The sequence below is a fragment of the Scomber japonicus genome, chromosome 15, assembly GCF_027409825.1.
Source record: "Scomber japonicus isolate fScoJap1 chromosome 15, fScoJap1.pri, whole genome shotgun sequence".
In the NCBI taxonomy this organism is placed as follows: domain Eukaryota; kingdom Metazoa; phylum Chordata; class Actinopteri; order Scombriformes; family Scombridae; genus Scomber; species Scomber japonicus.
Window position 1 is genome coordinate 28,355,069 of NC_070592.1, and position 16,973 is coordinate 28,372,041.

The 16,973-nt window shown below is 38.2% G+C and overlaps 1 protein-coding gene across 1 annotated transcript in view; it reads right to left on the reverse strand.

Annotated features, from left to right (window-relative positions):
- Window positions 1-16,023, reverse strand: part of nxph1 (neurexophilin 1) — a 61,043-nt gene extending 45,020 nt beyond the window's left edge. The window contains exon 1 of the mRNA XM_053334442.1: window positions 15,970-16,023. Within this exon, the coding sequence (XP_053190417.1) occupies window positions 15,970-16,023 (54 nt within the window). The remainder of the gene's footprint in view (window positions 1-15,969) is intronic.
- Between the last annotated feature and the right edge of the window lie 950 nt (window positions 16,024-16,973).

The following is a 16,973-nucleotide window of genomic DNA, read 5'->3' on the forward strand; positions in this document are numbered from 1 at the left end:
AGTGTGTATGAGAGCATTTCAGTAGTGTGTGTGAGAGCGTTTTACATGTGTGTATGAGAGCATTTCAGTAGTGTGTATGAGAGCGTTTTACATGTGTGTATGAGAGCATTTCAGTAGTGTGTATGAGAGCGTTTTACATGTGTGTATGAGAGCATTTCACTAGTGTGTATGAGAGTATTTCACTCACTTGTACGTATGAGAGCGTTTCAGTAGTGTATATAAGAGCGTTTCACTTGTGTGTATGAGAGCATTTCAGTAGTGTGTGTGAGAGTATTTCACTCACTTGTACGTATGAGAGTGTTTCAGTAGTGTATATAAGAGCGTTTCACATGTGTGTGTGAGAGGTATTTCTGAATAATGTCCCTCACGGCACCTCATAGACCTGCATGGAATTCATTTTCTCCGCCTGAGGTAGAAAAACATGAATTGATGGCAATGGAATGATAAGAGGAAGGGAGGAGGAGGAGGAGGAGGAAGGGAGGGATCTGGAATACATAGCAAACAATAAGGAGGAGTGAATCTGATTCCAGGGGAAGGAAGGGAGCGTATGAAGTCGAGGGTCAGCTCGATAAGAAGAGTTATTCATGTGAGTCTGAGGAGTGAGTGTGGAGAATAGAAAAGTCAGAGAGAGAGAGAGAGAGAGAGAGAGAGAGAGAGAGAGAGAGAGAGAGAGATAAGCAGACAAGGAGACAGAGAGAAGCGGTAAATGAGAAAGAGAGATAAGAGGAGGAATGGAAAGGCCTCCTCTTCTTCTTCCTCCTCCTCCTCGCCTTCCTCTAAGAAGAATGACTCTCATCCAGCTGTGACTGACAGCTGTCACTTCTCCCCTAACCCTCCTCTGTGACTGGAGGACAAAAAATAGAACTGTAATTCTTAAAAATCAATATGGCTGCAATCTCCAGGGCTGCTGTAAGTAATGAAGCCCTGTCATTTGCTGCATTGGGGAACTGATAAGTACTCTGATTGTTCTATTCCATCATCGCTGCAGACCCTCACTTCAGATGGATACAAACATTTAAGAAAGGGACACAGAGGTCTGTGCTGTAATGTATTGATTAGTGAAGCAGGATAAGCTGCATTTCACTGTGTTTGCACTGGAGTTATATTTGTTATCATTAAAATAACACTCAATCATTTTGCTGAGGTAACAACCCCCCCCCCACACACACACACACACACACATATATATATATATATATATATTGATAGCTGGCAACCTATGTCTAAGCAATAATAGCAATTATTCACTCACTTTCAGAATAAAATGACACTTTCAGAGTAAAACTCCTTTACTTTATTAGATTATATCCAAGAGATAATAAAAATAACCCACTTATAAAGTTGGAAACCAGGGTGAGAATGTTGCTGCATTGTAACCATGATTTTAGTTTTAAATTGTGTGAAATATTAAATACTAACCTAAAAAACCTTTTCACAGTAAAACCAGTGAGCAATGGTCAGGCTATGCACTGTACTGTGTAAAAGTCTTAGGCCAGTTAATGACCATCCATGTTTATATTCCAGTCTCTTTATTAAGATACAAATAATACAAATACAGGAAATATAAACACTACATTTAAAAGAAAGAAAAAGTTGTCTGAAGTAATCTTCTGGTATATTACACCAAGCTTATTTCTTTTATTTTTTTCTCTTCCCAGCTGATTTTTATGACTGTCACATTCTGATCTTTGGCATTTTGGATGGAATGATGTGATTGAAAGTTGGTTTTATACATATTAGCAAGCTTCCAACAATAACATGTGTATGTAATGCACACATCTTTGTTCACAGCAGTCATTTTGACATGCAATAATAAAGTAATCCAGATGTTAGCAATGACTTTAATTAAGGTTCCATTCCATTTAGGTTGAAGAGATCCAGGTTCCTGTTATTACTCAAGAGTAAGGGGAGGTCACACTAAATACTTTTGTTTCTGTTTTTTAATACTACATACACATTTCCTGTATTTGCTGGTTGTATTCTAATAAGGAGACTGAGAAATAATTATATATGATAATTATAGCATTGATACACAAAGGAGGTTATCAGCTTACTGAACAGCTGTCCCATATATTGGACCAGTTATCATAAATGTATTTCAGTGAGCCTTTTTATTTATTTATTTATTAATTTTATTTATTCTAAGTAGAAAATGCAATGTTCTGAGATAGTTCAGATACATTTCTAATGATAAATGTGCATTTTATTTTCATGATGGTTTATTCAGTAAATGAAAAGGTATATATTCATGATAAAATGTATTTTATGTCTTTCTATCATTGCTGTGATGTCTGTAATGGACCAACAGTCTCACAGCAGTTTGTGAAATAGTCATGAAATCATCAATAGATTTGTGAACATGGGTACTATTTTTTATTTTTTTCATCATTCAAACTAATGTATTTCAAGTGGAAGTATGTTTCATGTCAGTCTGCAGCACTGAAGCTGAACTCTTTTACTCATGTGTTATTCATTATTTGAACTATAACTCTTACTTTACTCAATGTTTAATCATGAAGTTTGTATTTCTTTATTTTAATTTGATCAGTACAGTCATAGTCTGCATCAGTGTGATGGGCGGACCAGAGGACCTGCTGCATGCAGGGAAGATTTTAATGACATCTTCAACATCTTTCAACACAAAAACATCAGAGTCCTTTATATCTGAGCAGTGTAGTAGGTTAACAAGGCCATCAGTTTTAATTATGTCACATTCAAATCTGAAAATGAGAATGGGTCAGGTTTGGATATGAGAAGTGGAAACAATACCCGTGAGCCTCGTTGACCGTTACTATGGAGACGAGGACAGTCCACTTTTATCCGCTATTTACTTTTTATTACTGAATTTATTCCAAACTGATTAAGATTTTTTGTGTGCAGCTGGTTCAGTCTCTCTATTCACACACACACACACACACACACACACACACACACACACACACACACACACACACACTGTACATTACACGTCCAGTATCAAACAGCAGACAAATGAGTTAGTTCTAATTTTCATAGGAGTTAATGGATTAAAGTAAAAGTACATCAGTCAATTAGTGGGTCACAAGAGAGTCTTGAAGCCCCCCTCTCCTCCCCCCCTGCAGTAACACAGTGGGATACAGAATTATAAAAGACCCAACTAATAGAAAGCCTCTCTGCTACATTAAAGGGAAATTACATATATTTTCTTAAAATGTTGGGATCCAGTTTTAGTTAATTTACCACATGAATGTCAGACTGAGCACAGAGGGTTGGATTATCCTTCAGAGTCTAAACTGAGTAAAATTCCCCTTTTGCTTTTCTCTTTATGAATTTCTTCTCTCTCTTTTAAAAAAAAAGAAAATGACTAGTAGGACCGGTACTGAAATGCACTGAAGATCTTAATGATGGACAGTGCTAAAAACTTGTTTCCCACAGCAGATACATTCACGTGCTGCTAAAGTACATTGTGAAAAACACCTGGATCATGGACAGATGTTTTTTTCCCACTCCACAAAGAACAGGACATTAACACTGGAGACTCTGCATCCTGTTTCCTAGGTGATGGTTTAAGTGATTGGAAAGTAAGCTTTAGTTAAATATTGAACAAGAAAATGTTGATAAAAATGTATTTGCTTTTCTTTAATAGTGCTACAAAAGCATATTTTCTATGAAGCCTCATGGTGCATTCAATGTCCCCAGTTATTCCTATAAACTGCTTTACTTTTACTTTCCAAAATGTGTTCAGGGAGCCACCTGCAAACTAAAGATGCTCCAAAAAATAAAATAAATTCTCCATTCTGTGTGTTAAAACTCTTCATTAGATGCTCATAACTTTCCTTAAACCTTACTGACCTGTTTTAAAAAAAAATTAAGCCTGAAATCTGATATTTCCTTCTTATCATACAAAGAAGGAAATATATTAGTCAGATATTCATCCAAAATGTCATAAATATTCATTCTTCACATTTAATATAATTTGTTGAAATAGTTTATCCTGTATTATGTAACAGTGGACCATTATATAGTGTTTTTTATATTATTGATTATTATTATTATTATTATTATGAATGACTAAATGTGAGGACATTGTGTGACGGGTCAGAATATGAACAGTATGTGAGAGTTACACCTGCTGATCCTCACCACTCTCATCACCTTCCCCTCATCTACACAGGGAGAGAGAGAGTTATTAAACCTAACTGACTTTATCATTTATTCCCCCTTAAAACATTTTTTTTTTAAATCATGTGTGTTGACAATTTGCAGCCTGCTTTATATATATATATATATATATATAAATATATATATATATATGTATATATATATATATATATATATATATATATATATATATATATATATGTATATATATATATATACATATATATATATACAGGCTTGTTTGCTCAGAGTGACAGCGACAGCACAAACAGCAGGAACCTGACAGACATGTGGGTGTCCACCATAAATTGGGAGTACTGTACTTGTAAAGCAGCCCGAGCATAAAAGTCAACCCCCCCCCCCCCCTCCCTCCTGTCCTGTTCACATTTCTCTCACTTCATCTGGCTTTGCGCTACAAAGTGTGAAAGTGAGCCAGAGAGAGTCGCTGCTTTGAAGGTTTAATGTTGGGATTTTAGCTTTTTGCTCTGATATGAAGATTGGAAGCAGGAGAACAGATGGAGAGCTGGAATATTTAACTAACAGGGATACTAGGTTTTTTTTCCTGATAACATGATGCATCCTCTCTGAAAAAAATGAGAATGAAATGTGTGACTTTGATATGTTGCAAGAAGTCATTTAGATATTTAAAGAAAAGATAGTCTCTGTAAGTTTTTAGGTTAAGACATTCAGTCACATTTTGGTGGGTTCTTGTGAGTGTTGGCAGCGTTTGCAGATATCTGAGCTGAATGTTAAATATCCCATAATCCCAGGAGGTGCAGCATTTACAACATTCCCCATAAATCAAGTAATAAGTTTGAAATGGTTGAGTTCAACTAGAAGGTGAGTAATCATTTGAAAATGAGAGCTACTTTTCTACTTTTTAAAATGTTAGTTTGTCAGTTTGTTATTTGTTCCAATGTCTAAAAGACACAAGAACAAGAAACTCCAATTAACTGTGTGAGTTGTGATTGTTGTCTGGAGTAACATGATTGTTAATAGCAGCTCAAACTCTCGTGGGAGAAGGTCTGGGTGAATGGAGGGTCACCTTCACCATAGCAACGGCAGATCAGGAATAATTCATAACAGTTATGACTGACACTGACAATCACACATCATCAGCATATATTTAGACTTTAAATTTGGTGGATTTGTTGTTTGTTGAAGCTGAGGCTTGATTTTACTGTAAGTGCACCTGACTTATCATTAAAGTTCACATTAACCCTTACATATGGTTCAGGTCAAATCATTTTGACGTTTGACAGTTGTAAAAAAACAAATGTCTTTTACTCTGAAATGTGATGACTTTTCCTAAAGTTTCCCAAAATGCACAAAAATTAAAATATATTAAAATATTATACTTTTGTATAGATGCTACAAATGTTTGTCCATTGAGTGTGTTCTGGGTCAAATGATCTCTGTATCTATTGACATGTGTTTATGTTAAATGAATAGTTCATAGTTTGAATCATTCTTTTTATGATGTAGCAGTGAAGACTGATGGCTCTAATGGTTATACAATAAACCCCACAGTTCATTTTCACTTTACATTAAATACATTTCCATCATTATTGCTATGTTATATTTTCATGTCTTAGGTCAAATAGGACATGATATTGTGTGATAGGAGCTGTTTTTTCTCCAAAAAAGCTAAAAAAATACAGAAAATTGACCCAGAACACACAGTGAGGATGGAGAATATGAACAGAATATAAGAGTTAAGTATATGAATATATTTTCTTTATGCAAAGTTGCTTCAGGCTACAGTGATGGAACTACAGGCTGCATTGAACCAACAGGAATAACAACTGAATTAATATCCAACAATAATATGATTGTAGTTGCTGTTCTGTATGTTTGGAAGGTAAAATGCTTTGAGCTGCAGCATTAGTTACCACAGACTCCAGCTAGCATTGTGAGAAGGTTAGCGTGATAAACCATTCATTCTGCATCATGACACATACTCAGGGATTGTAGCTGATGCTCTGAACTGGAGAATTTCATTAGAAAAAGCCTACCTTACCTTTATTTAAGTGTTCACACTCATTTCTCACTGCTCTGCTTTAACTGCTCTTTTATTAACACAAAAAGCATAAATCACTAAATGCTGTTGAACACTTTTTTCTGCTGTGTTGAACATGAGTCACATGTCTGTAAGAAGATATAATACATAGTTTAGTGTGAAGGTGTAGCTCACATGGAGGGTTTATGTGTGTGTGTGTGTGTGTGTGTGTGTGTGTGTGTGTGTGTGTGTGTGTGTGTGTGTGTGTGTGTGTGTGTGTGTGTGTGTGTATGTGTGTGTATCATCTACTCATTCATTTGATGGTTATTTTTGAAGAGGGCAATGTTCCTTAAACACTCAATATTCAATTAAAGTGGCACTCAGCTATTTAATATAATCAAAGTCCAGTGTGGAAGATATCATGATGAAAAACACAATATTTATGATTCATGAAAGTTATAAATGTGTCAGATCTGTCCTGAACACTGAAGAGCGTTAAATATATGCCACAATTCATTCTCACAAATAAGAGAGGTTGATTTTGTACAGGGTTAGGAAGGTTACAGATTACTAGTTACTCTATTTAAAATGTAATAAGTAACGTAACTATTTCAGTGACTTAATAAAAGTAATGTAACTTATTACATTTGATGACTATTATAATGTTCTAACCAATGTTTCCAGCTGTTAGGGTAAGTGTTCCCATTAAGCGCCAACATCTAAGTTGAGCTGTTTTTCATGCATACTGACATGATTTATAAGAGAGATCATTTCTTATAAAGCAACATTTATCTCTCATTGTAAAATGTATTCATTAGTTCATGTAGATTCTGGAATATAAAATAAAGATATTTGATGAAAAAGTCAAAAGTCTTTCATGAGCTTTATTGGTATGTGACACTATTTAAACCCATGTGTGCCATATGTGCTAAAAAATATTGATTTCAAAGTATTAAAAACAGTAATATATGTAATCAGTAACAAGTTAAATATTTAAAAAAGAGTAAAATGTTAAAGGTGTGATTTCAGATGTAACCTCCTTTGTAATCATCAACATTTTCATCAGTAACATGTTGCTCACTAACTGGAACAGATTACATTTATTTTGTAATTAACATCTTTTTAAATTCCTGATTAGACAGTTTTGAAATCAGTTGAGTCCCAAAATGTTCAAAGTATCCTCTGGTTCTGCTCAGAAGGAATAAAAAGCTACTGAAGCAGTTTGAGCATCAGAAAGTCAGACTGTCCAGTGAAGCTCACACTAATAGAATAGTTGAGCAGCTCTTTAGATGAGCCTGAGCTGCTTTCACTGCAGCTTTTACACTGCTGAGTAAAAATCCTCCCACATCCCACTGCAATGACTTCTCTGCTACAGGAAATGCTCCCATATTGTGGACCAATACTTGGCTCTAAAAGCTGGCTTTGGAGTGCTCACACCACTGTTCATCACTCATTGATTTTTTTATTTTTTATTATAAGTCATCCATACATGTCTGTGGAGCGAGGCGACAGCGTCCGCATGGCCAGTCACTGTAACCTAACAGGATGGAAAGATCTAAAGGAGAAGATAACGGACATGGCTGGTAATTCCCATCAGCGGGAGCCGTGACTGTCGGACTGTGCAGCAGACGTGAGCTCCGATGGCAGATCCATCACTGCCTGTGCAGCGGAGGGTAGCGTCTCTGCACCCCTCCCTCCCTCCCTCCCTCCTTTCTCCTCCTCCTCCCCATTTCCACTCTTTCCACCTCCTCCTCCCCTAAGGAGCGCAGCATCTCAGCCTGCTCTGTTTCACCGGTCAGTCAAGCCCATCATCAGGTTAGAAAGCGAGGCAATCCATCACTGGAAAAGTCCAAAATTTCACTTCCTGTTCTGGCTTTGTCACTGGCAGAGTGTTGCTCCTACTGTATCTTTCTACTGCAGCTAATGACGGAACACACACACACACACACACACACACACACACACACACACACACACACACACTTATCTTCTCAGTACTGTATATGGACGTTATGAGACTTGGTCATAAGCTGGAAGTCATTAGTCATATTTTATCTTAAAATAAAAGAGAACTCTGCAGTGAGGTGAAATATTTCCACTTGGCTCCGGTCTGATTTTCATTGTTTGATAAATGATCTGCTATATTGAAACAAATACAAACGTAAAATAGCAATAAAATAATGGAAATCACTCCTTTAGTATGAAGACTAGACATGGTAGATGTATATGTTCCATCACTTTTAACCTGTATTATCCTGAAATGTGCATTTTAAAAGTGGCACAAAATATCTATATCTATGAGTGTCTGAATAAAAAATGTACTTCAATAATTCAAACTGTGTCATTCTTTCTTTTTAAATGTTTCAGTTGTCATCTTCGTGTCCAAATAGAGATATGTGATATCCAGTAATTACTGCAGATATTCCTGGATTCATTATCTACTCTGCAGATAAGGCTCAAATATCCATACAGAGCACATAGTTAATACACACTGTAATGGGACATGTTTGCTTTGCTGGTTTTTGAGCTAATGAGAGCTGAACTAGAAATCTGTAATACATTATTATTAAAGGTTAAGTATGAAGGGTGGTGTTTGGGAAAATGTATATATTTTATCTGTGGAAAGATAAAACAATAGAAATAAATCAGAAAGATTCCAATTGAAACGGTTTAGTTTTTCCTTATCTGAATGGAAACTTTAACCCTTACACACTCTTCAGAGTCAAATTTAATTCATTTTTCACATTTGAAAGTTGTAAAAACACCAGACACACATTTCTATTAGCTGGTCTTATCCTAATGTGACCCACAGTGTACAACCATCAGACTATACAACACCACAGCTCCCAGTACTATGTATTGTGTAATTATTGTTTATTGTATATAGTATTTAGAGATTGTTTTATTGTGTAGTTTTTATTCTATTTTACATCACTTATTACTGTTGAATTTCCCATCAATAAAGTTTCCTAGCTAAAGTTTTCCTGCCTAAAATTGGAAATAAAATGCATCTTTTTTTATTTTTGTGCAGCTGAAACACACACACATATATATATATATATATATATATATATATATATATATACATATATATATATATATATATATATATATATATATGTAAATGTACAATTTTGACCTGTTTATAGAAAAAAGATCAAAATCAGCATAACATGCTCTCCTGGACCATAAAATAGTGATTATGAATGAAAACAGAAGTATTAATAACTGATGGTGAATGTATGAATGTGAATTAGTGAAGAGACTAATTATGAGTCTGAATATGAACAGTATGTAAAGGGTTAAGTAGAGAGGGTTAAGTATGTTGGACAGTAGAATAATACAAATCATTTAGGAATATATAGAAGTAATGTGGACTGTAAGGTGATGGGTGCAGCAGTAAGGTGATGGGTGCAGCAGACAGAGTGCCATCCTAAAGATTGTTGAATCATCTCATGTGAATGCAGATATCAGTGTGAGCATTAGAGAGAGAAGTCTGCTGTATGGCTCCGGCCGTGACGAGTGGAGCGATGGGGGCCGACGGGGGCCGACTGGCAGGAGTCACAGGAGAGATACCTGGAGATGTAAAGCAGGTTGGATGAGGTTATCTAGTCCTGCCTTCAGAAACACTCTCCTCCCCAAAGCTGCTTCAAAGAGCTGCTATCAAGCTGCCACATGCTTCACCCATAAAAAGGATTGCTCTATGCGCTGAGGAAGAGTAAGGGGGGTGGGGGTGGGGGGTGGAAGCTTCCTTTCCCTCATAGGATCAAACCTGGGGTCGTGAGACGGGGCTGGATTTTTTTTTTTTGTCAGGGAACGACGCCCTTCGACGATCAGCTCCAGCTTTGACCTCTGAACTGTGAACACGATTGAAAATGTGGAGCAGAGAACGGAGGCTGTGGTCATTAATCACAGATGCCTGCCGCCTCAAATATATACCATCCACACACACACACACACACACACACACACACAGAGGACACCCAGGCTGTAAAGTCAGACTGGGTGCAAGTAGATCCCTCTCTAATTTTAGCATGAAAAGATTCAAATCCAGCAAAGATCCTCCTCCTTCTCCTCTCTGGATGTGAAGCATTATTCCTGCAGAGAGGAGAAATAAAGCAGGAAGCCCAAAGCGCTCATTCCAGACACAGCAGGTGCTATTATCATTGACTTTATGGCCGAGCAGCAAGGTCAGGTGCTGTTTTGGTGGTTTGTGAGAGCGCGTGGCGGCCGAGGTTGGGGGGGTTGTATGAGGGGGGCTGAGCTCAGATCAGACGGGCCCCAGGGGGGAGGATAGAGGGGGGGGGATCAGGAGAGGTTACAGTTCACACAGTATAAAGCAGTACGACCCACACTGAGTCACCTTGACGTGTCAATTCCAGAGTTGTGCTCCATCAAACAGCAGCGCTCTGATAGGCTCTGCTAGGAGGTCAAAGGTCAGCTCCACACACGCAGCATAGGTTTCTATTATATTTACATTTCACATGTGATTCCATTTGAAAAACTGTTTTCTTTTTCTCCTTTTTTAAAAAAAATGTTTCTATGGATTTCATATATATTTTTATAAGCCATGAAAACTTCACCCAAACCCAAAGGATGGTTGAGATTCTACTTTTGTATTATTTATTAATCATTTCAATTTTTAGAGCTTTATGAAGCAAAAACGTCTAAAACCTTTTTATTTTGTTAATGTCAGGATTTGCTGCTTCTTTTGCTTTTATTTTGAAGGTCGGGGGGAAATTGTGAGGAACGCATTTCACAATCGTCTGACATTTTATGGACTATATGATTCATTAATGATGACTCAGCAATAATCAACATAATAGACGCTTTTTTGTAGGACATTAAAAAAATCTTATAATGTGAGGTTAACATTGGTGTATATATATTTCAAAAATCCATTAATGATCAATTATGCTGAATATCACTTTTATTGAATTTATTTTGAAATAAGGATCCTTTTAACCCTTAAACAGTACCACCACATGGATCTTTTCCATTTTTACATGATTCTCTTCTACATTCCATTTTCTGTAATAAAAACAAACAGTGATTTCCTTTAATTTTCAGTTTTGAACGGCATTAATAACACTTTGATGTAGTTGTTCTTTTTTTCCCCTCCTCCCTTCTTCCTTCTCTTCAATAAGCAGCTACAACAAATTATATAATTACATTTTATGCTTTTAATCTCATTTCCTCAGTTCAAATGAAATCTTTCATGACTTAATATCAAGCTCATAATTAGAATAGTACGTGAGGAGTGGGCTTCAATTCTCTGGATTCATCATGGTATAATCAAGTGTGGGTGGGAAGCCGGTGAGGGATTAAAACCTTTTTTTTTTTTTTTTTTATTACACTGCACTATAGTGACTCCTGCTGGTTGTCGAGGAGACTTGCATGGAGGATAAAAAGAAAAGATGGTTAAAAAAAAAAGATGGTACAGTTAATGGATGGATGTGATTTTATAGTTTAGATTTTTTCAGTGTCACCGTAGAGGAGAATAGTCACTATAGTGGTGAAAGTGAAATATTGAATTAAAAGAACAGCTACTCTGCATCCAGGACCCATTAAAAAAAACTCAGAGTCCTGCAGAAGTCAGACTATTAACACCCTTCAGGAACTCCTAGTATGCCACCAAGAACTTAAAACACCTGAATGAACTCAAAAACTCCACTTCCCATGAAACCTTCTTAAGAACAAGCCAAACCCTCTTAAAGCACCACAGGGACCTCCTCATGGATATCTAAAAACCTCTGTTAAGGGTCTCCAGGAGTCACCCAGGATCTCCAATTGAAGAACCTTTGACATATATGAAAGCATTCCCCACCTAGACAGTCAGCGGAGTCAGCGAGGAGAAAAAGAACAACGAAAAAAAAAAAGCTGGTGTATGTAACAGAGCTGGGTAACTGGGCTGGAGCTGAGGCGACTGAGACGGCGGCGGGGGGGAATTGCTGCCGTTGTTCTCCGAGGCTGAACTCTGGAGCCCTTTTGTACTCGGCTCTCTCCAGCAGCTGGGCTTGAATAGCTCTAAAGTGACGCCTCCATGCTGCTTTAAAAGCTAAGTAGCACAAAGGTTGAGAGAGGAACTGAGAGAAATGTTCACTTAGTCGACATCTGGGCTGAAAAAGCACACCACACACACACACACACACACACACACACTGTCTCTCTCTATGGCTCCCCTACTTGATGGTCACACAATACACTTGTCCGAGTGTGTGAGGAATGTGTGTGTGTTGAGTCCGCAGCATGTGGACGTTTGCTATATGATTTAATGATACTGGCCTGCTCTTGATTCCACGTTGATGCTTCTTTTTTTACTATTATTATGAGCTCATTTAAAAAGGGGAAGGATCAAAGGGGGGGGGGGGGTTGGTGTGTGAGATGGTGGTCAAGCGATGGAGGTGTGTGTGTGATCTCAGTGGGACTTTTCTTTTTCTCTCCAACCCACACACACACACACACACACACACTTGCTTGACACTGCAAGTCCCATTTGCACTGTTTGATAATAACACTTTAATGTAACTGCTACTACTGTTGCTAGTGGGACCGCTGCATCTGTTACTCTCAGGGGATGGGAGAGAGAGGGGAGAGAGAGGGGAGAGGGAGGGGTTGGGGAGGGGGGGTCTCAACCATCTCAGACCCTCACTGGCTGACTTCAAGTCACAGCGCTGCACCGAGGCCCAGATGTGAAGCACATCTGCCATTTCTTTTTTTTTCAGTGTCAACGCCGCTAAAATCCTTAAATCCTTGCCACACTCTGACTCTATATGTGTGACTAGAGGAGGAAGTGATGAGGTAATCATGATCAAATCTAATTGAGCCTCTTTACAGAAAAAAAGTCACTGCAGCAGCAAATAACGAGCAAAGAAATAATAGAAAAACTATCAGAGCAGCATGTGCAGAAATGTCACAATGATTAAGAAAAACATTTACATAGATTTAATTATAGCAACAAATATACAAATGAAAATATGTGGATTCTTTTGGGAAATAGGAGAAAAAAACAGATGTTTAATCTCAGAATTGAACAAAGAGATACAGATATAGAATTAATACCATAAGAAAACTTGATTTATTTTGTTAAAGGAAACTGGTGTGTTATTAACCCTTACACACTGTTCATAGTCTGACTCATAATTAGTTTCTACATCAATTCACATTCACAAATATTTGATTAATCCTTCTCTTTGATTAATCTTAACATTGACAATCACTATTTTATGGTTCAGGAGAATATTTTTTACAAAATGATGAATATCACATGTTTTAAAAAACAAAACAAAAATCATAATCACAGGTCAAACTTGTACATTTACATGTGCAAACAAAATGTTTGAAAAATGCATTTTTATCTCCATTTTTGTAAACTATGAACATATTAGGAGTCTGGCTAAAATACATGTGGATATGATGTTTGTACAGCTCTCAAATATAAAAACTGGTCAAACTTGACCCTGAACAGTATGTAAGGGTTAAGAAAACAATGAACTATAGTCCAGTATACTATAGTATAGCATAGATTACGGATTAGAGCATCACGTAGCAGTGTGGTTTAAAAAAAACAAACCGAATTTAACACAACACCTTTAACTTCCCTCCATATAAGCTGCTCTGAATGAAATCTATAGAAGAATCCCGCTGTCTATGAATAATAAGAGGGCGTGTTAATTAAATAGTGGAGCCATAGGTGAGCGTGCTGCTCTGCTTTCTATACTGTATTGCTGTCTACCTGGGCTGGGCTGTTATCGGGGTCAAGGCGCGGCTCTCAGACAAGAGGCTTAAGCAGAGACAAGAGCCTTTAACACGAAATAAAACCATCAAAGTTCAACTCTAATCCCCGCTGCTGTGGATAAGGCTGACTGTTAACGGGCTGCACAATAAGCTCGGTTTACTCTAGGCGGGCTGCCTTTATGTGTGTGTGTGTGTGTGTGTGTGTGTGTGTGTGTGTCTTTCCCAGCTACACAACTCAACTCAGACAACACGGCGAACAGGATTTATTGAGAAAGCCGACTGGATTTTCATCACCAGTGCGCACTAGTTTTTTAAAACACATATTTCCCTCCACACAAGTAGGATTTTTAAATAAATGCATGCTTGTGTTTGATGTCTATAAATGACATCAACGCTCAGAATTTAATTATAAAAAAGAAAAAGAAAAGGGAGAGCACTAAGATATGAGGGGAAATATTTGAAGAGCAAGAAGAGCAGTTGGAGAATTTGGACTCCGCATGCTCAAAAAAAAAAGAGTGGTGTCATAAAAAGGTCAAACTATACAAATTCGGCTTGAAAGACTAGTTTGAAATATTAAAATCCATTAATTTTAAACATGATTACGGTTAGGCCTGTTCTAATCCCTGCTGTGCTTCTATAAATCTCACTTTTTTGTAGGTCTTCTAGTTTTTTTGAAGGGAAATCTGCGTAAATACTTTCAGCACCTTGGAGAGCTCCACATCCGCCAACTGTGTATGTTTCACTTTGTGTTTCGGATTTTGGTTAAACATTTACACTCCTACAAACTACACACTGACACAAACAGGTTTCTGGAATATATTAAAGAAATCCACTGAAATATCAGAGTAATAACTACATTTAATAGAACGATCACAGTCTCTCACATTCATTTCATTACGTTAAACAAATTCACATTTTAAAGTGATTACACCTGTTGGCAGTTGGCTGAAATCTTTCAGGTGAAATGTTTATCAATTAAAAAGAATGTTAGAATATTAAAGTATATAAAAATAAAATAAAGCTTTCTATTAATGGAGGTTTGAGGTGTTTGTATATTTAGAATAAAGCAGCAGTTACACGTGTGTGTTTTCAGGCCTCACATTCCTAGAAATATATAAGCAACTAAAAAGTAGAGTGAGACTTTAAAACATAATAAATATAAAATAATCTATTTTCTTCTCTTTTTTCTTTTCTTTTTCATGTTTGCGCAGAAAGGGAGAGCTTCAATTCATATTTTCATTAAGAAAAAATAATAAAACCATGCAGGAAATTAACAACACAGCTACACTACAAAGAAAACTATACTAACACTAAACTACTAACACTTATACACATTTTCTTTTTATATTCATGACCAAAGGGGAAATTCACTTAATCCTGAAATTAACTTTTAATTAACTCGCGTCTCTGTTTTTTCTCTTGGTGACTCATTTCAAACACCTCGGGGAGCTGAACGACACCGAAAACATATTTATCAGAGCTAATGTTTGCTTCTATACTTCTAAGAATCTCCAGTCAATCAAACAATGCAGCTGAAGTCTCTCACAGTCTAACCCGCGGTGGAGTGTGTGCTGCTGTGTCTGTCCAAGCTGCCTGACTGTCGACTGTCTTGGACTTTTGGTTTGTTATGGCGCCCCCATGAGACCATCTCACAGCCTGTGCCGATAACTGATTTTTAAATCAACAACAACCTACAAAATATGCTATAAAAAAAATTAATATCCATCATTTAGTGTGTTTTTGACTATTAAACCTTTGCGTAAAAGTGTAGTTTCCTCCTGATTGGATTTTACGCACACCGGTATTGCGCACAGGAAAGGCCCACCTGGTGCAAGTTTCAAACAATGATAGAAAAATAAGTGTATATAAAGTTTGAATTCCTCTTCTAAACATGATATTTTAACACAGTGCCCAGTGAAACCCCCCGTACAACCGCGGTGTAACTGCATTTGGAAAGCGCACGGCACAACCTAAGAAAGTCATATGATAGTGAACTGAGAACAAATAACAAACACGGCTTTTACACTTTCTTTCAGAAAGTGGTGGAAAAAGTTGAGGTAGAAGTGCAGACTGAGTGGGAGAATCCAACTCACCAGGCAAAGTGCAGGCGTCAGGAGGAACACGGCGCACCAACTCGTCACCTGCATCCTTCCCGGAGCTCAAACTTCCACTAATTTCCCTCGGCTGGTAGTTGCAGCGTTGCGGACCATAAATCCACCTGGTATCCGCCTCACAGCACGGCCAGTCCCCTCAGCAGCCAAGGCAAAAAGGACACGACGCACCCCATGACCGCAGAACAAAGCAAAGAGAGAGTTGGAGACTGTGTGTGTGTGCGTGTATGTGCGTGTGTGTGAGTGTGTGAGTGTGGAGAGAGAGAGACACACAGGACGGACGGAGGAGCCGGTGAGGAGGCTGCTGGTGCTTCTGCTTGCTGCTGCTTCTGCGGGTGAGGGTGGTGTTAGAGGGAGGGGCCGGGGTGGGGGGGTGGGGGGAGTGGGTGAGGGGGGGGCCGATAGACAAACAGCGGTTAGTTGAGAGTTAATCCAGGTAGAGAGAGAGGAGCGGGGTCATAGCTGGGGAGCAGGTTCAGGGTCCTGATTGTCTGATAGCCGGTGCGCGTAAGAGGTCGGAGCGCTCCGATCTGAAGGGAACGGCGCAGCTTTCCGCTTTATAACAAGCGCCTACAACACAAGAGAGAGTCTCTATGGGGGAGGGACGAAATGGGGGGGGGGGGGGGCAGGAAAAGACGAATAAAACCGGAGGAGATTGGTCCAAGACGCAGCGAGGATGAAGAAAGCGAAGTTTTTTTTCTGTCTCTCTCTCTCTCTCTCTCTCTCTCTCTCTCTATCTCTCTCTCTCTCTCTCTCTTTTTCTTCTTAAACAGACGCTCGTGAGGAAAAAGCGTTTCACCTTGGCTGCTGGTTTGTGCGCTTGATGTAGATAAATGAGCTGACATTCAGAACTCCGCTGCCAATAACTCCAGGCACCCCCCCCCCTCCACCCCTCCTTTCTCTCCCCCTACTCCTCTTCCTCCATCCAGCCCAAAACAAGAGAGCCTCAAACCTGAACAAACACAGAACAGCAGCTGTTGTTCATG